Source organism: Natrix helvetica (assembly GCF_964273705.1).
Source record: "Natrix helvetica genome assembly, chromosome: 12".
In the NCBI taxonomy this organism is placed as follows: Eukaryota; Metazoa; Chordata; class Lepidosauria; order Squamata; family Natricidae; genus Natrix; species Natrix helvetica.
Window position 1 is genome coordinate 1,992,674 of NC_138556.1, and position 27,497 is coordinate 2,020,170.

Below are 27,497 nucleotides of genomic sequence, written 5' to 3' on the forward strand. Positions count from 1 at the left end.
CTTTCTCAAAGAAATCCTGGACTTTGTTTCAGAGTTTGTACCCCAAGTCTCTCTCTGCTCTCCCTGCCCACCTTCCAAAGGCATCCTCAATCCACCCAGAAAGCAAGGAGACATCACAACGGACTGGTTTGCTATTTGGGTAGCTTTATTTTGTCGCTACTGTAGGGCAGCATAAATAATAAGCAGATGGGAACACTGAAGTGGCACAGTGGGAAACCAGTGTTAGGCACAGAATACAATGTGAACATGGCTGGCAGGGGTGCAAAGAGAAAAAGGAGCCCAGTTGCCTGGCTGTCCTTGTGAATTAAAGGTGTGGTGAAAGGTAGATCCCAAAGAAACCTTTGGTGCACAAAGTGGAATCTGGCAACCTGGCTCTAATTTTCAAGGAAAGTGATTGTCTACATACTGGGGTGGGAAATGTGAAACCGCAGGACCAGAAGCCCTGAGAAGTTGAAGCCCAAAGGTCAGCTTTTTCCTGCCCTTCATGGACAAAACTGATCCTGACAGATCTTTACTCTTCTGTATAGAATAAAAGCTTGTCACAACATTCCCCACAACGTCTGAACGGGATGATTCCCAAACCATAGTTGAGGGAGAGCAGAACTAGTATGGCTTCAATATTTTGAACGCATCCCTTTAAATCTTTTGACTCGGCCAACAACTTAGCTAGTTCCAAGCCAGCGAGATTTGGATGGAAGCCAGGATGATCACTAAGGCATCTAAGTGTCTTGGCTGGCCCAGGGGCAACACTCTCTACTCCTGCTTCCAAAAGGACCAAATTTTGATTTAACTCGTAGGCATTGACCAAGCCTCTCCTAACCCTTTTAGCAGGTGTCCTGGCTGCATTCTGCTTCTTGTGGGATGGATGCCAGCCGGTGTGGCAAGTGGGCCCAGTGGTAGCCTCTCGATGCAGATTTCTCTAGGTACAGTAGAACCTCGGGTCACGAACACTTCTGACCACGGCCAAATTGGGTGCCGACCAAACATTTTGCACATTTTTTGCATCTGGTCATGAACAAATCCTTGGGTGGCAATCAAACACAGCCACAGTGACTTTCCCTCCCGCACCAGTTTTTTGTATGCGCGTGCGCAGTCAGTCTTGCTTCCGGTCACGACCAAATCGGGTTGCGACCGAAGGATTACAATCATGACCGAAAGTTCCACTGTAGTTTGCAAATAACTCCCCATTACAAAACGTCTCATTCAGGGACACAAGGCTATTCTAGAATGCCACACCCAACATTCCAAGCGCTTGACTTCTTCAATGGGCACTGAAACTCAGTTGCCATTGCAATTTGATCAGGATTCCACAAAGAGAATGACCACTTTCTTATTTTTGAGAAGAGGGTGTGGCTCTGGAAGGAGAGAAGAGATACGCTAGAAGAGCTGGTAGCAAAGACTGCAGTCACAACACTCCTTTTCTGCAAAGGCAGCCATCCACCCCCTTTCCTATTTGGGAGAACAAAGTAGGAAATTAAATAGGAAGCCCTTCTCCAGCTGAAAGTCTTCAGGAGGCATTGGCCAAGCTCTACAGGCTGGAAATTGTGGGGAATCATCAGGGGGAGTCCAGGTTGAAAGCTGGGCTGTACTTATTCGCTTGGCCGGCACTTCTGCCTGACCCTCTTTCAAAATTTACCTTCCAACTGCATTTTCCTTGAGAGTGTACCTGCCCAGTCCTAGTAACGGGGGTTAAGAAAGCAGGGTGATGCAGAATAGTTTTGGGAGGGCAGAGGGGTAGAACATAGCCTGTTCTTTGCCCCAAAGAAGGGCTAAGCAGATCTGGTCAGCAAAATTCTGTGGGAGACTAGATGGCAGCTCAGGGGTACAAAATCCTGAACTGGTGCCTGCCATCTTGTGCCATCTGCATTTTTGCAGCCCAGGTAAGGCAGCCAGGAGTAGCGCCATCAGGTTGAGGTGCCACTTTGCCCGGCATCTGCGCTAAATTTCCCTTTATCTTGGAAAGCAAAACAAGCGGGGCAGCCTTGAAGACAACTCCTCCTTTAGGATGAACAATTCCTAGAGTGGGAGACTCAAGAACCAACCAGTCGTGAGCGAGGAAGGCATTTGTTAAATTGCATGCATGGCGTGAAGACAGAGACAGAATGGGCTCAGCCATCGTGGGAACAGCAGCTGGCATACTCCGAAATCTAAAATGGGGGTGATCTCCCAAAATGGCTAGGATGGAGGAGCCCCACCCACTTGCCAGCCCTTCGGCAGGATGCTGTCTACTAGAACTCTTTAATGTTTGTTTTTCAGATTTTATCCTGAGATTATTTTTATAAACAACTGAAGGCAGACAATACTCCTCCTCCCTCCTCCTCCTCCTTTCCCCATAACAACCCCATGAAGTAGATCAAGCTGTGAGAGAGGCTGGCCCAAAGTCACCCAGCTTTCTCTCCTGCCCAAGATAGGACTAGAACTCAGGCACCTGGTTTCTAGCCTGGTACCTTGGGTTGAACATTTCCTGCCCACCCACCCACTCACTCACCCACCCCTTTTTGTCTTGTTTTGTTCAGAGACTGCCTTTGGTAGCACGCAAAATGTTCAGCTCCAGCAGCTTTCTGGGCAGTGAAGCCAAGATAGCCGTGACGGTGCAGTCAATGCAAAGCTCTCCTAATGCATCCTGGCCACTATATTGATTTTGAAATCCGCACACCCCAACCTCCATAAGGGCCCCTGTCCGATACTACCTTGGTTGTGCAGGTAGCTTGCCAACTCCCTGTCCTAGAAAAGGTGGGATTGGGTTCTTGTAGGCTAAATAATTAGAATGGAAGTTTTGTAAGTGCCTTGAAAGCTTTCAGGGCCTCACACCTCATAATTAGATCATTCACTCAATGAGCAGATCTGCCTTTGTCCATGTGTGTGTGTGTGGGGGGGGGTGGCAATCCATCTTCCTGGCCGTGCCTCCATAAGGATGACCAGCCCCCTTTCCTGCCACAAACTGGCCCTTTGCCAACTGCTCCATTAGCTGCTGAAGAGCCTGAGCTATGAATCTGTTTGAAAACTGTCAGGATGGGAGTCAGGTTTAACATCGTGTGGGACTGGCACTCTTCAGGATTCTGCCTTACTAGCAAATATATATGCAGCTCTTGCCATCCACTGCTTGTACCAAAAAGAATAAAACACACCCCTAACTCATAAGCTGCTTACGGGTAGTACATTAAAAGTGCTTAATTTTCACTGGATTATCTGCTCCCCACTTGAAACCCCCGTTTGGCTCTTTCATTTGGACTCTCTTGATCAAGTATGTGTTGCATTTCTATTTTGGATTGTTTTCCCCCAAAGGCTTCATCTACTTGCCACTTAACAGCCTCTTGTTTCCTTTTGTCAACTTTATCTTCAGGACTCTTGTAGCTGTGCGAGTGTGTGAGTGTGTGTTTGTACATGGGTACATTCACAATCACTCTTGAAGAGACCAATTAGAGATGCAACCTGCGTGCATTCATTACCCAGTGCCCACTGGGTATATTTCAACAGAATAAATTGTAGCTACCAGCCCAAGAGCGATGCCCAAGCAAAGCAGGCGCCAGACAGGCAGGTGAGCCCTGGAGAGGGTTCAGTAATGCCAAAGCCCACACTGGCTGCCGGGTTCAAGGAACACCCAGGTCACAAGGACGGTTCCCAAGAGAAGGGGAACGTTTTCCTTCCAGATTTCTTTCCAGTGTCGTGAGTTTGCATTCCGATTGCACACGTGCTATTTATCAACTGCCTCGGGAGAGGAAAGGTAAGTAATAACGAATTCAGTTCCTTTTGTTTGGGCTTACAGTGTTCTCCTTTTTCATCCCTGGAATAATCAGGGATGAAAACTGATTCTGCAATTTTGCAAGAACGACAAAGAGCAGTAGGCTTCTACTTAGTTCAAGAGAAATTGGGATAACATACGTCCCTTGTTCTTTTCATGCAGTAGTTCTCAAGTTAAACCGTACAAATAACTTTTTAGTGCTAGGCAATGGCCACAGGAGGAGGAGAGGCTTCCAGTTAGCAGGTGTACCCTTGTGCTGCCACAGGGTCTCTGGCTCATATCACGTGTTAAGTCGAGACAGTAAAATTAAAGAGTGGGTATAAACAAAGAGTTTCTTTAGAAAAAAAATCCCTTCAGAGCCCATTGTTTTGGGGGCTATTGCGCAAGTTTTTCAACTCCAACTGTAGCTGTCGGATTTTGATGTCCTTCTGCGAAAGCTCAACCTTCAGTCGACGGATCTCGTCTTGTTGCCGGAAAAACATTCGGAGGAGCTTCGTGGGAGACAAGAAACAGAGAAGGATCAACAGACTGAAGAGGTTGGAACAACTGCCGGATCTGAGATTATCCCCCTTTGGATCCAAGGGTTTGGATCGCCTTTTCCGGGGCAACCTGAGAAACTTCACTTTGCGTGGACAGGGATGGAACTCCGGGCTGTCTTTAAGGCGTGGGCCTGATGGGCACTTACCTGAGGGCCCCACGAACATAGGGGCCCCCTATACTCTGTGTATGTTAACCCTTCAATGCACCTTTTATCCTATAAATACAGCAACTGTCTGACTTATTGAGTATGATAGTGTTTTTCAACACCTATTTTGTTGGAAGTGCCAATAAAATAAATATATGTTTAATTTTATCAACTGTTTGCATTTTTGGAGTAATTGTCGAGGGCCCTTAATGCTGTTAAGAGGGCCCTGATGGAACTGCTGGGGACCCACCTATAGGCACTCTGCAGTCCCAGCCTCGCTGGGTGGACTTCCTCCATTTTATGGGATGGAGAAGTTGGCAATAATTTCCTTTTCCAGATGGGAAAGAAGACAGCTGCTCTTTCTTACCTCATTCTCTGTTCTGGGTGGCACATTTTCCAAGAGATCTATCCCATTGACTACAACACTTTTCTTCTCTTTAATCGGTGGTTTAAAAACTACTTTGGATTCTTTCTTATAGCCTTCCTTTAAAGACATCAATATGGGATCTGAAAAGCAATAGAAAACCCGCATCTCAGGACCGGCACCAATAGAAAAATTAAAAAGATATTGTAGCTACCAGAGCCGCCAATCTTATGACATCATTTTTGCCAGCAGCAGCAGCCCATAAAATTGATTGGGGGGGGGGGGCACTTCTATTTTCAAAATTATTTTATGAATGCATGTCATGACTCCTGGAATATCAACCTGTAGATCCAATTCTCTGTAGCAACTACTCCACCATTCCCCATAATTTTGAAGCTGACGTGGGTGCTATATTATCTAGTCAAACACCTTCTTCTTAGCCCCTCCTGTTATTAGGATCATTGTTGCTTAGTGATGCAGGAATTCTCAGTTACCCAAATGACGAGTAGTTTGACATCTGTCCCCCCCCCCCCCCCCAAAATCAAGATTTCTAGGCAATGTTCTCAGACTAGCAGATTGCCCTTGTGCTGGGGAAGATGCTGAGTTGACTGGCATAAACTATTGTCTGTGGAAAATATTAAAAAGGGATTTATTTGGTCTTCCACCTGCAGCTCCCTTTATAAATGGGTGATTTTGAGTCATAGGATTGTTGTGGGGAAAGCAGAAGGAGTTTAGGTATGTTCAGCAATGAGTTATTTATAAAAAACAATGGTATGATCAAAATACCTTTAAAATTCTATTTCTTTTTAATGATTGAGTGTTGAAGAAAAGCAAGATTTGAAATCCCCTCCCCCTTCAAAAGGGACAACACAGACTAAAGTAATCATCTAGCTCCGTGATGGCGAACCTATGGCACGCGTGCCACAAGTGGCACGTGGAGCCATTTGTGAGGGCACACGAGGCGCTGCCCTGTCAGCTGGCCAGCGTGCATGCGCATGCTGGCCAGCTGAGTTCACCTTTTTAAAAGCCATTTTTCGCCCTCCCCAGGCTCCAGGGGCTTTATAGGAGCCTGGGGAGGGCGAAAAGAGCCTCCCCCGCCCCCCCTCCGGACGGTCCCTGAAGCCTTCGGAGCACTTAAAACCACCCTCCGAGCAAACCGGAAGTGACTTCCGGGTTGCTCGGAGGGTGGTTTTAAGCGTTCCGAAGGCTTCAGGGACCGTCCGGAGGGGGGGCGGGGGAGGCTCTTTTCGCCCTCCCCAGGCTCCTATAAAGCCTCTGGAGCCTGGGGAGGGCGAAAAATGGCTTTTAAAAAGGTGAACTCAGCTGACAGGGCAGCGCCTCGCGTGCCCTGACAAATGGCTCCGCGTGCCACTTGTGGCATGCGTGCCATAGGTTCGCCATCACGGTTCTATGGTGTTGTGGCATGCATTCCAGCCCTTTGTGCATCCCTGTGATGTTGCTTTGCCCCTAGGAAGGAGATGGACAGTGCAGCATCACTGCCACATGTCTGCTCCCCTGGCTTGGATCCCTTTGTCCCTCTCTGGGACAGATGCCAATTGGCTTTAGCCCCATGGTCAGATCCAAGGGGATAAAGCTTAAACAGGCTCTCACATCCAAGCCTCTCAAGTGCCTCCACTTCTGAGCAACTGTTTGTGGTGCACACAGCAGAATCGCCGAGCTATAACCCTGCTTTTTTCTCACTCAGGGAAGTCCAACACCACAAAATGAAATTATATGATCATAAAGGGCCTCATCAACCATCCCAGGATTTTTTTAAAAAAATAAGCAACCCATCCAAATAGAAACTTTAGTAAGATAATAGCTGAGCGTGGTTAAAAGTGATGCCCTTTTCAGGATGTTGGGTTATTCTGTGGAGAGGACACCATTCTAGAAGGTGGCTACCATTGCAGAAAAGATCTGCCTGAATGTCACTGACTTATTTTCAGCAAAAACTGAAGGGAGGGAGGGGGAAGCATTGCAATAGCCATAGGCTCAGATTAGAATCATAGGGCTGGAGGGGGCCTTGGAGGGCTTTTGCAACCCACTGCCCAAGGCAGGAGGCCTCACACCATCCCAGCAAGTGGCTGCCCAACCGTTCCTGGGAAACCTTCAAGCTGTTCCATTGGTTCAATTAATTGTTCCCACTTTTAGGAATTCTCTCCTATTCTTCAGCTCTTACCTTGAACAGGTATTGACATAGTCTTATATAGGGATATCAGCACATTTTAAAATTCTTTCCTTGATGTCAAACGTTTGACAAATCTGGAACTATTTTTTTAGTGCAGCTGACCCTAGGATCTTTCCAAAGCCTTGGCCATCCATGCAAGGTGGGTCAGCTCAGGTTAGGTGTGATGAGGCAAAGGTCAGAAGGTCACCTGGAGGTGCCAACATGCTCACCCCTATTCATTCCACTCAGCCATTCGTCTGGGGTGAGGGCAGGTTCTGGACCCGGAGTCATTGGATAGATATCTTCCTGGTAGGTTTCAGACTAAATCAGAAAGAAGAGAAAGAGCTTGTCTGAAACTCTGAGCTGGATCCCATTTATCAGGTTAAACCCCAGTGAGGATTACTGACCCCAAAAGGAATGGCCATGCCTCCTACAGTGGCAATCTCAACCCAGGAGGAACAAGCTAGAGACATTTCATTGTAGTGGGTAGGTTTGATCTCCCCACCCCCGCCCCAGACAGACATTCGGGAAGAAGTGTGCATTCAAATATTCTCAACCCTAGCAATTTGTCTATCATTAGAAAGATTAAATCCAGTGCCTGGAAACACATTTTCAGAACTGGACTAAGCTGCCTTTCTCCTGGGCAAGTCTAACTCCCCAGGTCCTTTCTGATACACAAACAGCTGGAACTTCTGAGTGTTTCCTTAACTCAAGTGCACATGCTGGAGAAAGGACACACCAGAGAGGTAAGCAAGCAACCTTCATGGACTCTGGCTTCCAAGCAGAGGCCATGTTCCTCCCAAGAGGTACCTTAAAGGAGGCCTCGTCCTGTTCTATTATGAGCAATACTCTATTATTCTATTCTATTATGAGCAGCATTCCATTACTATTAGCAGTATTATTAATCCCACACCCCAATCAAATATCCCAATAATTCTGATCAGTTTTATATATAACTTTTACTTTCAGATACAAATGATTCCATTTACTTAGGTGTGGCCAATTGTATCATGTTTTATGCAAGATGCGCAGCAGTTGGCTTGCTTCGTCTGTTTTCTTAATTGCTTAATCAGGCTCAGCTTTGGGTACATGAAGAGTCTTATGGATAGTCATAGACCGTAATAAGGATACTGATGAGCAAGAGGAAGATGAAGAGGAGGACGGTTGGCATTAGCATTCCTCCTTTCCCTCTTTCTAAAAGCCTCTGCTATGAGCAGGGGGGAAAGTGACAACTCTCTTTATTTATAATCTGAAGTAGAAATCAGGATAGCAATAGCACTTTAGACTTATATGCCGCTTCACAACGCTTTCACAGCCCTCTCTAAGCAGTTTACAGAGTCAGCCTCTGGTCCCCAACAATCTGGGTCCTCATTTTACCCACCTCAGAAGGAGGGAAGGCTGAGTCAACCTGGAGCCTGGTGAGATTTGAACTGTCCAACTGCAGTCAGAGGGCAGTCAGCAGAAGTAGCCTGCAGTACTGCACTCTAACCACTGCGCCACCATGGCTCATAAGATAATGGAATCTCAACCAAAAATATTTGGGTTTGTGGAGCAGGAAGAAAAATGATCCAAAGATGGAACTCATCTGCATATTTTCAATAAAAAGTAATTGGGCAACATGTCCTCTCTTTCTGTGTAAAGTACAAAACCTGGCCAAGCTACAGTGGCACAATATCTTAGGTTTTAAGGACCATTTTTCATTGCAAGCTTAGGTGTATATTTCAGCATTGCCCCATTGAATTCTATGGAATTTTCTCTCAAATGGACTCAGCCGCCTCGATCACGGTGAATATAGTGTGCAAGTTCATACTGATGTATGGTTTTTATGCAACAGAGCAATACAGGTAGTTCTCAACTTACACAATTTATGTTGCTAAATGAGACAGTTGTTAAGTAAACTTTGACCCATTTTATGACCTTTCTTGCCACAGATGTTAAGTGAATCACTGCAGTTGTTAAGTTAGTAAAACGGATGTTAAGTGAATCCGGCTTCCCCCATTGACTTTGTTTGTCAAAAGGTCGCAAAAGGGGATCACAGGGCCTCAGGACATTGCGACCGTCATAACTATGAGTCAGTTGCCAAGCACCTGACCACGAGAATGGTGCTGTAACAGTTGTAAGTGTGAAAAATAGGCATTAGTCATTTTTTCACTGCTGGTGTAACTAATGGTCACTAAATGAACAGTTATAAGTCGAGGACTACCTGCAATTCAATGTATCCCTTAAGGTACCCATGGGTAGCATATAAATTTAAATTTATCGGTGAGATGGGTAGCATATAAATTTTAATAAATAAATAATAAACAGACCAAACCCAGAAAACAAGAATAATTAAAAATAGCATAAAAATAGATTTAAATGATTCAGTTCAGAGGTGGGTTACAGAACCGGCAGTGACCCAGGCTGGCCATGCCCCTGAACTGGTTCCTCAGCCTCTTCTGCTGTTGCCGGCATGTTTCTGCACATGCGCAGAACAATTTATAGTCAACTGCGCAGGCGCAAGCAACGTGCGGTGGGTGTACGTGTGGGCGAAATGTGCACGAAGCGAACTGGTACCAACTGGTACAGGAACCCTCCCCTGATGCAGTTGTCATGTTTGCTTATTTGACCACACACACACACACACACACACACACACACACACACACCCCTGGGCTCACAGCTGAAAGCAGAAAAGACGAAGTCTAATTACTCACTCTCCTCGGTACAATCATAGAGATTGGCTCAATTAATCCCTTCAGTGTGACGAGCTTGTAAAACCGAAAGACCTCACATGCAGAGACATCCAGCCCATGCTTCGGCATTACTCCTGCATGTAGAAAATTTAAGAAAACATGATCTATGGGAAGTTCCTAAGTTGTGAGAAGAACTTTTGATCTGACATCACAGCAGCCCCACAATAATTCTCTACAGTCCCGTCCCCCCCTGTCGTTTGGTGTTCCGTTATGTTTGGACTGGAACTGGAACTACCGATTCTATTCAATTGCTGACTGCCAGGCATAAAGTATCCGGACTAAGCATTAAATTCCAGTTAATCTCATTTATTGCTCATGCCTATGCACCAGAATCTAGTCAACTAACGGCACTAAACTGGTGCTGGAGAAGCATTAGAGCAGGGGTGTCCAAACTTGGGAACTTTAAGACTTGTGGACTTCAACTCCCAGAATTCCCCAGCCAGCTGGCTGGGGAATTCTGGGAGTTGAAGTCCACAAGTCTTAAAGTTCCCAAGTTTGGACACCCCTGCATTAGAGGAATTCAAGAGGGGCCGGACTTTGATTGTTTGTGGCAATGTAATGACTTTAGGCTTATTTCTCTCTTGATTTCACCTCCAGGCTCTGCCTCTCCTTCTCCTGCATTGGCTGAATTATTGTTCTTCTCTTCATAAACTTTCTACTCAAGGAGGAAAAGGAGCCAGTCCCACAACAGTGAAAGGAAATCTTAAGAATTGCCAAAGCTGTTGGGGAGGGGAAGAAGTGGGGATAAAGCCAGGAAAGATAAAGATTTGAAAACTAAACTGGGAAAACATGGCGAGAGAGAAGCTCTGAAAAACACTGAACTAAAAGAACAGGAGCTTGGAATGACTTTGGTGAAATATATTGTGACAGAAGGAGGAGACCGTGGAGTCCTTGATGCTCTCTGAGCTGTTTGCTTGCAGGAGATTCATTACCCAATCAGGTAGCCTCATCCGTGCAAGCGAGCACCAGAACGCCACACAGTTCATCCGTGAGCTATAGCTATTCTCTTCTTCAGGGAATGGGAACTTCGTGGAGCATGGATGATTTTTCTCTGTAGCTCAATCTTTTCTTTTAGACATCCCAACAGACAACAGGCACCCCTTACCAAGGCCTTTCTGTGGGGCTGGAGAACGGAACTCCATCAGGTAGGTCAGGTGTGGCTTCTCAGTGCTGATTTCATAGTATCGGATGTTCCCGTCTCCCTGAGGGAGGAGAGGCAAGAAGAGGAGAAGTAAATCAGAGGCACCCTCTGAACTTTATGAATTCATTCAGGAGGAAAATATAGATCTGTTGGATTGTGAGAAGATGACATCTGTAATCAGACAAGACCATTATTGGGACAGCGGCAGAAAAGGCATCACAAGCTTTTGTGTGGCTCTCAGACTCTGCTGTTTGAAATGAAAAACTATGGAGAACCCAAAAGCTGGAACACATTCTTTTGTTTGAATTCACAGTCAGACATTCATTGTTCAATACTGTCAAAAGGTTTATAGCAGCTTCCTTTAGAATGTCAGTTTTCCTCACAGCCGTTTTGTGAGGTATTTCATTTTAGGACAGAAAAACTAAGGCTGAGTGATAAGAAGTTACTATCCCTCAAAAGTACTTCAAGAAGTATTCTTTATCACTAACCAGGATAGATTCAATTAAATGTTATGCCTGTCAGAGCACAGGGGGATGACGTCTATCCATATTTCTGATCTCTGCTTTTAAAGCCCAACTTCGCGTTGAGGACGATCCAGATGGGTTACATCGCTCCAGTTAGTGGGGAAGGTCCTCAGTAGCTCTTTCTCTGTCTTTCCTTCCATTACATTGCCTTGCAGTGAGATGGATGGCGAACAAATTTAATTTATTAATTTCAATTATGGAAATTGAGGGTATTTCTCTGAAACAGTTCCCTAGGAGTGAGCATCAACAGAGTGAAGTAAATGAAAAGCCAGCCCACTAAGCAAGGGCTCTCTCCAACATATCTAACCCACAATTCGCTGAACTTGCCAAGATTAAGCATCAGTGAATTGGTCTCTCTTGACTTTACATACCTTACATGATTTTATTAATTTTATCTAACTTCATCCTGGACCTGCTCAAAGCAGTTTGCCTCTTCCCTCAAGACTTTAAGGCAGAGAAAAAAAAAGTTGCATGAATTTCAACAAAACTAATTCTACGAATGGGTGTACATAATATCAAAATATAAACCATATTTAAATGTATACACATTAGATCAGGGATGGACAACCTGGTACCCCCAAATGCCCAAGATATGCCTCTGTCTAAATCGATTAAAATTTCACATGAGATCTTTGCACTGAGGTTTTGGTCCTTGTCCTCAGTTCTAGATGAATGAAAACGACCGTTGAGTTACCCGAACGGTCCTTCTATGTGTGCTGCAAGGGGAATTCAAGCACGGGGTTAACTTTGTCCATTAGCCTAGAGACTGAGTTATGTAATTGTTGACCATGCCTCCTCTGACTGGACTAGTTTAGTTTTGCACGAAGGCTCAGCCGATCCAAGAGATGGAACAATTGTCACGGAAAGCAAATAGTCAATGAGGTAACTAAACCATACCAGTGAAAGTGTAGGCGAAAGTCTAATGTCCGGACCAGCCAAAGCCGAGGGCAGGTTTGGATTCTCCTCGCAGCGCACATAGAAGGACCGTTCAGGTAAGTCAACGGTCGTTCTCCAGTGCGCTGCTTGGGGAATCCAAGCATGGGACATGCCAAAGCAATGAGAGTCAAGGGCGGGAGCTAGGCTGGTCAGAGGCCCTAGGTGTTGAAAGAACCCTCTGCAAGACTCGCCGCCCAAAGGGAGCCTCTGCCGAGGCATACATGTCTACTTTATAATATCTGACAAAGGGCAACGGTGATGACCAAGTCGCCGCCCTGCAGATGTCCTCCACGGAGGCCTGCGTCACCCAGGTGGTAGCAGCACTCCTGGTGGAATGGGGAGTGATGCTTCTGGGAACCGGTCAGGATTGACTGTTGTAGGCAAGGGCGATACACGCTTTCAACCAGCGTCCGATAGTATGTGAGGACACCTTCTGCCCCATAGACGATGGCTGAAAAGACACGAACAGTGCCTCCGACCTTCTGAATGACACAATGCATTTCACATAGCGACGAAGCACCTTGCGAACGTCAAGGTGATGCCACCGCCGCTCCTGTGGATGTGAAGGTTGCGGGCAGAAGTCTGGAAGAATGAGTTCTTGCACTCTGTGGAGCCAAGAGTTAATTTTTGGAAGGAATGCCGGGTCCAACCGCAGAACGACTCTGTTCGGATGGAAGATATAGAGGTCCTCGCAGACCACCAGCGCCATCAGCTCCGACACCCTCCTAGCCGATGTAATTGCTACCAAGAAGACAGTTTTAAGGGTCAACAGAGACTGATTGTGCGAATGGGCTCGAATGGTGCAGCCATGAGGGCCCTAAGTACCAGGGACAAGTCCCAGGTAGGGTAGCGATGTACTACCGGCGGCCTGAGGTTCGATGCGCCCTTCAGGAATGATCGGACCTTGGGGTGTTGTGCCAGGGAATGTCCTGCCCGCCGCCAACCACAGTTGATAGAGCCGCAATTTGGCACTGGAGGGTGTTGGGCATTAGTCCCTTGTCCATGCCCATTTGCAAGAAGTCCAATACCTGTGGTATGGATGTCTTTATTGGGTCAGCACCGGCTGTCCGACACCATCTGCAGAAAGCCTGCCAAGTGGCCTCGTAAATGCGAGTTTTGGACAGGTGTCGCGCTGCCTGGATTGTGTTGATGACTTTGTCAGAAAAGTGTTGTTGAGTCAAGATAGCCCGCTCACATGCCACACGGCTAACTGTAACAGTTGGGGGTTCAGATGAATGAGCCCCCCCCCCGGGAGAGGTGTATCCGATCGTCTGGGATTCTTCAGGGCCATGAGGCAGACAGATGGACGAGGTCGCCGTTCCAAGGGTGACGTGACCACATCGGTGCGATCAGGAGGATGTCCGCCTGTTCCGCTAGGATTTTCCGAATAACATGTGGAATAATTGGTAGAGGCGGAAAGGCGGAAAGGAGGCCCTCCGGTACCTGTTATAAAACCTCGGCAGTTGTGAGTTGTGAGGCTGCACAAAGAGGTCCACTTCGGGATGGCCAAACCTGTGAGACAGTTCCTGGAACAGGGCCGGATGGAGATGCCACTCCGCCTGGTCCACTGTGGCCCTGCTCAGCCAATCCACTTGTGTGTTGACTTTGAGGGGAGGCTGGTCTCAGAGCCTGCTGTGGTGCTGTGGTTCCCTGCCGGCTGGGTGGTTTCAGGTTGGGTTGACCTCTCTCTTGTGTGTCTGGTTGCTTTGTCATGTCGTTGGTGCGCAGCCCGCTGTCGACTTTTGTTGCTACTCAGAACCACTCAGAGAGTTGATTTGGGATGTCGCAGTATGCAGTTACCTGGGCAATTTGCTTGTCCAGGCTTGTTCTGAAAAAATGCACCAGCAGCCGCCCTGGTAAAGGGGGTAGCCTTCCTATGACCCTCCTAAAATCACGGATGTGCTCTTTGATGGGGTGGCCCCTCTGCTTTAGGTTTCTAAGTTCCTCTTCTGCATATGGGTCCTCCTCCTACACCTCCTCAAACCTGGCCTCTAGCAGTTGCAGGAAGTCATCTATAACTTGCAGTTGGGGGGCTCTCCTCTCATGGAGGGCTGCTAGCCATTCCCTTGCTTCTCCCTCTAGACCCTCTGCGATGGCATTCACCATGGCTCTGGGGGATGGATAGAGGTGCCCATATGTTCTAGGTGGATATCAGCTAAATCAAGGAATAGGGCTAGCTGGTCTGAGTCTCTGTCAAACTTTCCCCTGAATTGGGGTGGGTCATCCAGCCCTAATCCCCCAGCCTCCTGTTGGCTTTGGTATGCTTGCGCCTGATATGGCTGGTTATCTTTCACCCCTAGTTCGGAGAGCGGGAGAGGGTGGTATGCTTTTGGCAGCCTGCCTGCTGCATGGGAGAGGCACTGGTTGCCATTCTGGGCTCTTTCTCCTTCCATCGGGATGGGGAGGGGGGCTGCGCTCCAGTCTGCATCTCTTCCCTTCAACAAGATCAGATGTCCCTCCCCTCACTTCCTTACTCTGTTGCTCTTTTGCACTCCCTCGGGATTCCATCTGGGGCTTTGGACTAGGGCAAGGGAATTTCCACCAGTACTTATCTTCTCTTGCTTCTGCTTCTGAGTTTTGCCGCATACCTCCAGCTGCAATCAGGCTTTCTTCTGATAATCCACCTTCTGCTATGGTTACCTGATTTTCCCTCCAAGCACTCCAAATATTTGGGAGTGACTGGAGAGCCCGGATTCAGGAAGCCCGGAAATCTTGATAAATGTTTAAAAGTGAGTTTCAGCTATCTGTGAAGGTTCCAAGAGTTGTCCTAATTAATTTACGAGCCCCGAGACAAAATTCAAAATAAAACCATTCGTTCATTAGGACTAACATCTTGGTACGGACTTCTGTGTAGCTGAAACTAAATCACATTTAATGGTGTCTGACCTTTACCCCTGTGCCCCCTCCCCTCTGGCTGAGGTCATCAATCACATTCTCCAACAGGACGTTATGGCAGGGTTCAGGACATGCGCATTCACATCCCAGTACAGAAATATGAGACTTTTACTCTGGCCAAAAGTATGCATGGAATTTCCTTCCCCTTCTCAAGGTGATAGTAGTCATGGAAACGCCTTAGGCGTTGACATCCTGTTGTACTATACGGGCCGGTAGAGTACCCCGAATCCCCAGCCCGAAATGGCTGCCTTCTGTTGTAGGGCTGTTGTCTCCTGTCTGCATTTCTACTGGTCGACGGAAGGACTTTACGTTTGTCCTTCGTCTCAATTAAGAAGGGTCTAACGCAGCACCAAAAAGCGAACCCCCTTTGAATGGGGTGGAAGCTAGGCGCCATTTGGAACGTAGGTCCACCTGCCAATGGTGGAGCCAGATGAGGCGACGGGAATCAACATTGGATACTACCACTCGAGATGCGAATTTGGCTGCGTTGAGGGTAGCATCAGAGGAAAACTCTAGCACTGCCACCAGTTTGTTGACATCTTGGTGGAGACGCATATTTATTTTATTTTTATTTATTATTAGCGTTTATATACCGCCCCCTCTCCCGAAAGGGACTCGGGGCGGTGTACAGTCCGTATTAAAATACAACAGATTAAAACATAGAAATAACTACAGAAATACATGTATAAGAGGAGGATAAAATATGCCAAGCTGTACTGTTAATAAATAAATCAATACAAAAGTTTAAAATATCAGATTAAATTTAAAACACTATCCCTCTAAAAACCAGTAAGAATGTGTATGCCAGGAGGTAGACGTTATAAATTATGCCAAACCAGCCAGTCGGAACAGGTGTGTCTTCAGTTTCTGTCGGAAGGAGCGGAGGTCAGTAGTAGTTCTAATGTCGGAGGGGAGGTCATTCCAGAGGGTTGGGCCCATCACAGAGAAGGCCCTACTCCTTGGTGTCGCCCGTTGGCATTGCCTCGTGGACGGCACCAGGAGAAGGCCCTCCCTGTGAGAGCGGATTGGCCGCAGGGATGTATGTGGGAGGATGCGATCCCGCAGGTAACTAGGCCCTATGCCATGGAGCGCTTTAAAAATGGTGATCAGAACCTTGAAACGCACCCGAAAGACCACAGGTAGCCAGTGCAGCTCGCGCAGGAGAGGTGTTACGTGGGAGTACCTAGTACTCCCCATGACTACCCGCGCGGCTGCGTTCTGGACTAGCTGCAGTCTTCGGGCGCGTCCCAAGGGAAGCCCCATGTAGAGAGCGTTACAGTAGTCCAGGCGAGACGTCACCAGTGCGTGAGTGACTGTGCGTAGGGCATCACGGTCCAGAAGGGGGCGCAATTGGCGCACCAGGCGAACCTGGTGGAACACCCCCCTTGCCACGGCTGCCACATGATCATCCATTGACAGCCGGGCGTCTAGGAGGACGCCCAAATTGCGCGCCCGTTCCACAGGGGGCAATTGTTCGCCCCCTATGGCCAGTGATGGAATCAGCTGGCTGAACCGAGGTGCCGGTAGCCACAGCCACTCAGTCTTGGAGGGGTTGAGTTTGAGTCTGTTGTCCCCCATCCAGACCCCGACGGCTTCCAAACACCGGGACATCACTTCGACAGCCTCGTTGGGGTGGCTTGGGGTTGAGATGTACAACTGAGTATCATCAGCGTACAGATGGTACTCAACCCCAAAACCACGGATGATCTCACCCAGCGGCTTCACATATGCGTTGAACAAAAGGGGCGAGAGGACCGACCCCTGTGGCACCCCACAAGAGAGTGGCCTCGGGGTCGACCTCTGCCCCCCAGTCAACACATATTGCATCCGGCCGGAGAGGTAGGAGCCGAACCACCATAAAACGGTGCCTCCGACTCCCATCCCCTCCAGTCGGCGCAATAGGATACCATGGTCAATGGTATCAAAAGCCGCTGAGAGGTCTAATAGGACCAGGATAGAGGAGCAACCTCTATCTCTGGCCCTCCAGAGATCATCCACCAACGCGACCAAGGCTGTCTCGGTGCTGTGCCCGGGTCGGAAGCCGGACTGGCGTGGGTCTAGATATACGGATTCGTCGAGGTGACGTGGAAATTGCTGCGCCACCACATTCTCAACAACCTTCGCTAAAAAGGGGAGGTTGGAGACTGGACGATAACTAGCTAGCTCCGTTGGGTCAAGTGAAGGCCTCTTGAGTAGGGGCCTCACCACCACCTCTTTCAAGGTAGTCGGTAAGGAAACCTCGCTCAATGAGGCGTTCACCAGGCCCAGAAGCCAGCCTCGCGTCACCTCCCAGGATGCCAGTACCAACCAGGAGGGGCACGGGTCCATTGAACATGTGGTGGGTCGCAGCCGTCCACGCAACCCGTCTAAATCCTCGGGGGCAACAGAGTCAAACTCCTCCCAGAGTGGGCTCACAAGACTCACTGATGTCGGCTCGTCCGGTCCACTGGGGGGGGGGCATCCGCTCCGGATCTGAGCGACTTTGTCTTGCAGATATTCCCCAAACTCCTCTGCTCTTCCCTGCAAGGGTGCCTCTCGCGTCTCCTGCGACAGGAGAGAGCGGGTCACCCTAAACAGGGCGGCAGGGCGGTTATCCGCAGACGCAATGAGAGCGGCACAATGTCTATGTTTAGCCGCTCTCAATGCCACAAGGTAGGTCCGTAAATAGGCTCTTACCTGTGTTCGGTCAGATTCGGAGCGTGAGGACCTCCACCTGCTCTCTAGACGTCTCCTATGGCGCTTCATCACCCTAAGCTCCTCGGTGTACCAGGGAGCCCGGGTGGATCGTTGCTGTAGGAGAGGTCGCAGAGGCGCAACCCGGTCCAAGGCCCCCGCCATCGCCCTATTCCAGGCGTCGACTAGGTCCTCCGACCGAGCGCGGGTCAGGGCTACAGGTAAAGGCCCAAGCTCCGTCTGGAACCTGTCCGGTTCCATCAAGTGCTTGGGGCGGTACCAGCTTGAACAAACTGGCTCCGCCTCCTCGCGGTGGAGGGTAGCGCCAGGGAAGTCCAGCCGGAGACATGAGTGATCTGACCATGACAGGGGCATAATCTCTAAATCCCCTATTCCCAGATCACTCGTCCACTGCTCAGATACAAAGATAAGGTCCAGTGTGTGGCCGCCTTCGTGTGTGGGGCCCTGAATTAGTTGGGTCAGGCCCATGGCTGTCATGGAAGCCATGAACTCCCGAGCCACCTCGGATGCTGCTCCCGTCGACGGCAGGTTGAAATCCCCCATAACCAGAAGTTTGGGAATCTCAACCGCCGTCTCCGAGACCAGCTCGAGGAGCTCGGGCAGGGCCGCTGACGTATAGCGAGGAGCCAAGTATACAATCAGCAGGCCCCACTGCCTCCCTGGGCCCCATTTCATACCCAGCGACTCACACCCGGGTATCTGAGGAACAGTGAACTCCCTCGGCTCTAGACAATCCCGTATAACTACCGCCACCCCACCACCCTTACCCAGGGCCCGAGCCTGATAGAATGCACGGAAACCCGGTGGGCACATTTCCACGAGGGGTAAACCACCCTCGTGACCCAACCAGGTCTCCGTTATCCCTGCAAGGTCCAGCTCTCCCTCCGAGATCAACTCGTTAATGAGGGGGGCCTTGTTGGTCACGGACCTTGCATTGCAGAGCATCAGCCTCAGGCCCTGGCTCTGTAGTTCCCGACCACCTAGGCTGCGGGGGTTGGTACAAACGACCGGGCGTAGCCAGCAGCCACGGTCTCCCAACTGACCTTTCTATCTTTTCTTGTCCTCGCATCCCCCCCTCCCTGCGACCGTTGTAATAAAACAACCCTCTACTGGAATAACTTGTTCCCTCTCCCCCCTCACCCCGCTCACTTCCTTCGTAGACTCACCTGTTCGTCTGGCGTTGGCTTCCCTCCTGGCCTGGTTATCCCCCCTCCCCTTCCTAGAACCCCCTAAAAACACAATAAAACATTTTGATAAAAAGCCCCTCAGCTTCCTTTTCTTCCATATCATCAGGAGCAAGCCTGGCCTGTAATTGCTTAAGCCAAACTAGCGAAGTCCTATTCACGAACGAGGCTGCTAGGGCAGCCCGCAACGCCCAGGCAGCCGCCTGGTGCGTTTTACGAATGACCAGCTCGGTCTTACGGTCCTCAGCCTTGAGGCCCTCCGAAATTTCAGATGGGATCAAGGCTGGAGAGGCCAAGGCCGCAACTGGTGGGTCCACTGTGGGGAATTGGAGAATCCCATCCAGTTCAGGAGTGGAGGTGTAGAGCTTCCTGTCCCCGTTGCTACGGGGGGGGAAACCGCGGTTGGTTGTGCCCACTGTTTTTGAACAACGTCCAAAAAAAGTTTTGGAAAGGGAATGGCATCCTGTTCCTGTACCTGTTCAGCAAACAAGCGCTCCATGGGATCAAGTCCCACCGCGGTACTAGCCTGGGTGGAAGTGCCGCCCATATTTGTCGTTGCTTTGGCCTTGTATAGAAGGGATTTAAATAAAGCAGGCCGGAACAAGCGGGAAAAGGCGTCCTGCACTAGGCCCTCGTCATCAGAGAGTTCCAGGTCTGCCACCCCTTCCTCTTCACCTAACACTGATCCCTCACTGTGGACTGAGGGGAGCAGTGATGGGGGGTCAGCCTGGAAGTTAGGAGTTTCCCTAGCTGAAGTTGCAACCCTAGACCTTTGGGCCCTGCGATGCAATTCCGCATCCACGCCCTGTGCGATGGCTGCTGAGATCATGTTTTGTAGTGCAGGAGGAAGGTTAAACTCAGAACCCTCCTCATGTCTCAGCCCAGCAGCTGTGGGAGTAAACGTGGCTGTAGGTTCTGAGCGCGTGGGCGTTGGAGCTGAGGCTGGACTGGCCTCAGAAGGATCAGGGGAGGATTGGGGCCCCAATACCCCCTCCTCAGTTATTAGTTCCAGGGGGTTAGGGAGGTCCGGGGACCAACCCTGTATCCCAGTCAATGAAGGGGAGAGCCAGATGAGGGGCCTTCAGCCACTAAAGCTGGAGGTGACCTGTTGGTGGCCATGGGGGCTTTCGATTTACCTTTGTCTTTGCGCTTGGCAGCCCTAACTGGAGCTGTGGATGAAGTGCGAGCCCTGTGGCTAGCGGCCCTAGTGGTGGCTCTCCCCACCCTAGTACTGGCCCCAGCGGCCTTGGAGTGCAACAGAGAAGAGGTAGAAGGCCCAGCGCTGCCTCCGGAGTTGGAACTATCAGCCATAGTTAATAATAGGGAGTTGAAAGGCTCAGCTCACGTCTCAATATCAGAGGTGATTGCTGGAAAGGCGGAACGACTGAATACTTTGCAAGGCAACTGTGTGCGCTGGAGCAGAGAGATTTCAAACCAACCTCCTCAGCTCCCAGAATAAGCAGTTAGTGATTAGGCACCGTTTGAACGTAAAATGCTAAGCGCGCCCCTTCCGGCTGTCCCTCGGCGCCCAGAAAAGCGGCTTCAAAATGTTCGCGGTGGCAGAGAGAAACAGTGTGAAATTCAATGTCTTCAAAATGGCGACCACTCACCTATGTGAAGCTCTGCGATTCGCACGGCAGAAGCTAACCAGAAAGGGGATGGCAGCGTCGCAACTGTGAGGCGACGAAACCACGTTGAGCCGATCGCACTCTCTAAGCGGATCGTAGCCACCCAAACCGATGTGAGAGAGGCGAACCTACTCTCACCGTGGCACCTGCGGGAACGGCGAACAGCGAACCGACTCACATCCGCGGCAGCTAGCTGCTGCAATCCTTTCAATGCGCTGGTTCCCCCAGCCACAAGAGCCTCAAAGGAAGTCGCTGAAGCACCAACGGGAGTGAATCTAGCCCAGCGTAATTACTCCTCTTCGGAACGAACAGGCAACGAGGCTTACGCTGTCTTGAACCACAATATTCAGTCCAAATGCATGAAATAAATCCAGAAGTAAATAAATCCAGAATTAATAACTAACTAACTAAATAATAATAATGAGTAATTTGCCTAATGTCCTAGAAGAAATTTTTTTACGTCTCTTTAGGCTGGACTGAGTTAAAAAACTGAACTATCCCAGTCAGAGGAGGCGTGGTCAACAATTACCTAACTCAGTCTCTAGGCTAATGGACAAAGTTAACCCCATGCTTGGATTCCCCAAGCAGCGCACAGGAGAACAGTTTTGCGTGAGTATAAATATGTATGTGCATGCTTCCCTCCAAGCAAATCTTGATAGTGTAGAACATTTGCAGAGTACCATATGCTCTCTGCAATGCAAGCATTCATGCTCAGAAGCTAGCCTCATGTACCTTGCCAGCCAGGTACAACATGTGAGTATCAGCATCATAGAAGGGGAAGAGAAGGCCCGATAATCCATCAATCTCTTCTTCTATCAATGGCATGGATAGATCCTCCTGGGGGAATGCAAAATACAAACAAATATTTTCTCAGTCTGAGTGCAAATGGTGCAACTTTCAAGACAAATGATAAACCCAAAGATCATATTAAGTCCTTCAAAGGTTTTTGGAAGCTTCAGCTGGTGCAAAATGTTCCAGCATGAGCAGTTAGTGTGTCTCTAGAATGGCGCATTGCACCTATTCTCCATGAACTGCACTGGCCGCCAGTTTGCTTCCAGGTTAAAATCAAGGTGATGGCCATGAAACCCTTCGTGGTATGGTAGCAGGTCACTTGAGGAAACCCCTCTGCCCAATTACATCTCTGCCCAGTAGAGGGATGCTGTGGATCCTATTGGTTGAAGAGGGACACCTGGCAGGATCCAGGACACGGGCCTTTGCTGCCATGGGACCTGCTCTGTGGAACATCAGCCGCCCTGAGGTGGAACTGGCTCCATCCCCGATAGCCTCCAGGAACCCACTGAAACATGGTTGTGCCAAGGGGCCTGGGGTCTCCGGGTGGTGGGGAATTAGTGAGGTGACTGTATGGCCCATAACAAGGATTCCCTCCACTACATCCCTACTGGATACCGTTGTCTTTTAATTGCTGATTTTTAAAAATTGTTAGCTTTTAATTGTTTTTTTATTGTACACTTCCCAAATTTTGACATGGGCAGCTATATAAGTATGATAACCAAAGTAAACAATAGAATTCCACAGCACCTTCAGCATGTTAGCTGAGCTCATGCACTGCAGTAAGCCGTGGCTTGCTTAATTCTGGGGTTGTTGACTAACTCATAAAATGAAGTTCATACACCCATAGAGCCACAACATCACGATTTACGAAGTGCTAATGCTCACACCATATATTACGCCGTTACTAGTACTCCTGAGTCAGAAACACAGAAGTTCTTCCGGAGAGAAAGGATTTGCCGGTGACATCACTGTTACGCAGGAGACACCAGGGCCTTTCACGTCCCTGTGAAATTGACCCTGTGAAGTGATCTATTGCTGGATCGACAGGAGCTGGAGCGTGGGATGGGAGTTCAACCCGCTCCATGACAGCAACGGGTCTCGAACATGAGGCTGCTGATCATCAGTCCAGCGTTCTAACCCCGTGAGCCATTGCACTCCTTAATATATTGAGCCACAACCCAAATGGGGAAAAGCTACAATCATTTGCAGGAAATGCTTCTGGCTGCTCCTACCCTGAGCTCACCCTTCTTTCACAATTCTGTTGGTGAACTAAGAAAGAGGGCACCAGAAGCTTTCCCCTCCAATGATGTTGTAAAAGGAGACTTTGTTTTGTTTTGTTGGAGCTTAGCACCTCGCACATGCATGCACAAACATGCAACTACTCTCCTAACCTGATCCCAGAGAGCAATCTGCCTGGTATTCCAGCGCGACACACCAGTTGTCAGAAGCCTCTTGATGTTCCCCAAGAAGACCACACGGTTCACACGGTGATTCTTGCAGTTTGCCTCCTAGGAAAACAATCACATCATCGACTCCGAAAGTTGGTTGTTCCTTTGTTGGAATGGGGGAAAAAACCACCTTCCAAAAATGCCATTCTAAATTCCCAGATCTTAAAACAATTTCCTCCAATACTATATTCATAATAAAAAATTTAAGCAACATTTTAACAGTTTTGCATTATATCCAGAGGTGGGTTGTGCCTGGTTTGGCCGAACCGGTACTGGTGATTTGGCCTGGGTTGCAGAACCGGCAGCAATCTAGCCTGGCCACACCCCCGAACCGGTTCCCTGGTCTCTTCTGCCGTTGCCAGCATGTTTCTGTGCATGCCCAGAACAATTTACAGTCAACTGTGCATGCGTGAGTATTGTGTGCCGTGGATGTGTGCGAAGCAAACAGATACCAACAGGTACAGGAATTCACTCCCGATTATATGATGCAGTGAAATCTTGGTTTTTTTCTACCGAAAATTGATTTCAGTTAGCAATTTCTTAAAACCCACCTGTTTCAGCTAGCCGGCCTGGCCTAATTCCAGGTTTCCCACCTCAGTTTTATTTTTAAATTTTTCTGATTGGTTTTATGGTCGAAGTTTTTAATTTTTATAAATTCGTACAGGGGTTATTTAATCTAATTTTAGCTATGTATACTATTGTTTGTATGGTTTTTTAAATTTATACCTGTACGCCACCCCGAGTCCCTTCGGGGAGAGGGGGCGGTCTAGAAATATTATTATTATTATTATTATTATTATTATTATTATTATTATTATTAATAATAATAATAATAATAATAATAATAATAATAATAATAATAATAATTTCAACTGGTGCAGAGTGGGGCAGCATGGGTGGTTTTGCCCCCCCCCCCAAGAATGGCACCTGGGACACCCCTGCTCTGCGAGCTGCACTGGCCCTCAGTCTGCTTCCGGGTGTAATTCAAGGTGTTGGTGATCCCCTTTAAAGCCCTTCATGGCAGGGCTCCAGGTTACTTGAGGGGCCGTCTCGCCCCCCTGGGATTGGCCGCTCCCACTCGTGTCAGGAGAGGAGGCATTCTGTGGGTCCCTTCAGCCCGATTATTCCGACCTCCTCTGCTGATGCTCCTGCCCTCTGGAACATCTGGGCCCCTTGATGTGAAGTTGGCCCCAACCCTCCTCTCCTTCTGTGAGGGCCTAAAGACGTGGCTGTGCCAGTTGGCTGGGGGGCAGCAGTGGGGGAAGCAGCAGAGTGGAGTTGGTTGATCGACTAATAACAGATCCCCTCTCCCCCCTCCCCATGTGTCTTTGTTTTTAATGTTTGTTTTTAACTTTTTATGTTTTAACTGTCTATGTAACTATAAGCCGCCCAGAATTACCCTAGGATAAGATGGGTGGCCAATAAATTTTATAAATAAATGCAGGGAGGTAAACAGGGTAGCCTGAGGTCAGGACTGTCACTTTCCTACCAAATTATCAACTACGTTCATTCTTTTCTTTGAACATTCACTCTACAGATTCTTGAGTGACAGACCCACTGACCTATGGCCACAGTTGAATCTGGGACTGCAAGGAGCTCCCCCCCCCGCCCAAAGTTGCAGCTGGGGCCATTTTGATTTCCATCGACACAGATCATCTATGCAGAATCTGCTTCCAAAACTTAGGAAAGGCCTATTGCTACATCCAATGCCAAAATTAAAATTTAAAGCTGTTGACTTTAGCCCAGAGGAATTCGCCTATTTTCTTTTCAGCTATAAACAGCTCTCTGATTTTGATCAGCAAACTTGTTGTCATGGGTGGGAGGTAAAAGTATTTTTCCTTCCCCCATTTCCTTAACCTGAAAACTGTCCTTCTGAGAAAGGAAAAGACAGTTTAGCAATTAGGCGATGAAGAGAGATCTGAAGAAGCGGATCACATGCCCTCCCTTCCACAGCCACCATCGTGATCACATTTAGGCATCATTCCTTATTGGTGGCTGTTTCAAACAACCTGGCCAGGGGACCAGAACTCCTCTGCCTCTCGTCTCTCTGGGCCCTTCAAAGAAGCTCCCACCTGGAGGACTTTGCCTGAACGAGGCTCGATGACCCGCAGCTTCCTGTCTTTGCAAGTGGTGGCGAGTAAACTGCCATTTGTGTTGAAGGACATGCAAAGGATGACGTCAGAGTGGCAGTCAATCATCTTTACTGGTTCAGCAATATCTAAGTTCCAGATGAGGACCTGAGAAGGAGAAGAGAAACTGCTCTGAGTTGCTCACAGGGATCTCACGGAAAATAGTTTCATGTCCTCTCCCTCCTGCTATATCTAAAAACCAGGGCTGGGCTGCTGGGGGTTCGCAGGGATTCGGGAGAACCTCTAGCTAAGATTCTGTGCAGTTCGGAGAACCCCCAAATCCTACTCCTGGCTGGCCCCGCCCACCCCTCCCCTCCCAGGAGTCCCCATGCGGCCCCTTTTGGATGCAGGCAAGTGCAGGATGCACGCGGAGGCTTGGGGGGGGGAACGGGCCTACTGGAAGTTCAGGAAGGGTGGAAATGGGCCTATTTCCAGCTTCCAGGCGGCCTCCAGAGCTGGGGAGGCCGTTTTTGCCCTCCCAAAGGCTCAAGGAAAGCCTCCAAGCCCAGGGAGGGCAAAAACGCCCCCCCACACACACCGTGGTTCAGGAGGCCGACCAGGCCATGCCCACCATGGCCACACCCACCCAGCAACCAGGCAGAGAACCCCTTGCTAAATGTTTTTTTTAATTGAAAAGTTTTAGTAGAATTTACAGATATTTCCCCTTCCTCTTCCCTCCACCCCAACCCTGCCACCCCTCCAACTCTCCCTCCCCCCAACTTCCCAGAGCAAAATACAGGGTATAACCATTTAACAATCATACACCAACATAAGCTAACTGACTATAACATCTTACCTCCCTCTTATACTTTAACTCCCCTTTTATTAAGCTAAATTTGGATAAACTATAACATTCCTTATTCATTCATAAGCTATTTGAAGTTCCTTAGTCCAATGTTTATTTGAATATAGTCAATCCATCTTCTCCATTCCAACTTGTGTTTCTCCTCTGAATAGTCTTTCCAATATGCTGAAATTTTAGCCGTCTCTGCTAAATTAACTACTTTTAATGTCCAATCTTGAATAGTAAGCAATTCTTCCTTCTTCCAGCAATCTTGTCGCCATTATCAAATTCAGAATCAAATTAGTCTCTATAATTGTACAGTCTGTAATTATACCTAGCAAAAACAATTGAAGAGTGAACTTTATCCTCTTTTTGAGAATATTTAAAATAATCCACCATATTTTTATCCAAAATGCTTTAGCTTCTTTACAATCCCCCATACATAATAATACATAGCATCAACACAATCACATTTCCAACATTTAAATTATAAATTGGGATACACACAAGCTAACTTATAAAATCTAATGACCGTCTATAAAACATCTTATAAAAACTCTCTATCAAGTTTTAATCTTGCATAAATTTTTCATTTCTTATCCAAATCTTTTCCCATATTCCCATCATTATTAGACAAAATTATCAATACTTTTCTACCATTCTTCCATATTTGCATCTTTTTTTTTCTTTAAAAAAAAATCTTGGTATGGTGTCATTTAAAGAAAAAATAAAACGTTTAAGTTTCATTTTACTACTATTATCCTTCCCAGCAAAAACTATTGTAAGTTCTCCCATTTATCCATCTCTACCTATATTTTGTGCCATAATGGTCATAATTATACTTATGTAATCTCCCATTTAAAATTGTAATATAGAGTCCTAAGTGGATAACCTTTTTCACTATCTCACATCCTGTTATTTTTCTGATTCTTCTTTTGGATTTATCCTGGGGATGGTGGATATCCAGCCTTTAGTACTGTAAAAAATCTTTTGCCTTCCAAACTGAATTAAGACGATATCTTTCTTCTAAATAATTCACCACCAATCCGGCTGGCGCCTCCCATCTATACTGTATCTGGCGATTTCTAAATTCCCCAACTAGGAATGCATAATCCTTTCTGGATCTCAATATTTTAAAAGGAATTTCCTTCAGTACTGCCACCTCCTGTCCTGCCACCTGTAGTCTGCTTTCGTAAGTCGCTTGTAATATTCCATTCCTTGTTTTCCTGGTAACAAAGTAGATTACAATATCTCTTGGTAGTTGTCTCTGTCTGGCAATCCATGAATTAACATGATAAATTTTTTCAATCTGCCAATCATATTCTGCTTTTGGTTCACCAATTAACTGAGCGAAAGCTTCTGCAAAGATTTCTTTCAAATTTTCTTGGTTATCTTCTTTCAGGCCTCTTATTCTCAAAGCAAATTCCATCGCTCTCTATTGTATTATTGTAACTTCTGCCTCTGATTTTTCAATCTTGATTTGAATCTCATCAACTTTATTCTCCAAATTCACATTAGATTGAGTAATTTCTTCCACCGTCATCCAATAATGTTACAAAAGCAAACAAACCCTTAAACGCATCCACTATATCATCTCTTATTTGTTGATTGCGGGTTTGAATTAAGTCCTTAATTTCAGACATTTCATC

At 47.8% G+C, this 27,497-nt stretch overlaps 1 protein-coding gene across 1 annotated transcript in view; it reads right to left on the reverse strand.

Annotated features, from left to right (window-relative positions):
- Positions 1 to 127: 127 nt before the first annotated feature.
- The window catches only part of CORO2B (coronin 2B), a 92,196-nt gene continuing 64,826 nt past the window's right edge, over positions 128 to 27,497 (reverse strand). Inside the window, exons 5-12 of the mRNA XM_081965222.1 lie at positions 25,008 to 25,172; positions 22,879 to 22,995; positions 21,428 to 21,532; positions 10,799 to 10,895; positions 9,655 to 9,767; positions 7,189 to 7,279; positions 4,795 to 4,934; positions 128 to 4,233 (exon numbers count right to left, since the gene is read on the reverse strand). Of these exons, the coding sequence (XP_081821348.1) occupies positions 4,096 to 4,233; positions 4,795 to 4,934; positions 7,189 to 7,279; positions 9,655 to 9,767; positions 10,799 to 10,895; positions 21,428 to 21,532; positions 22,879 to 22,995; positions 25,008 to 25,172 (966 nt within the window). The 3' untranslated portion in view covers positions 128 to 4,095. The remainder of the gene's footprint in view (positions 4,234 to 4,794; positions 4,935 to 7,188; positions 7,280 to 9,654; positions 9,768 to 10,798; positions 10,896 to 21,427; positions 21,533 to 22,878; positions 22,996 to 25,007; positions 25,173 to 27,497) is intronic.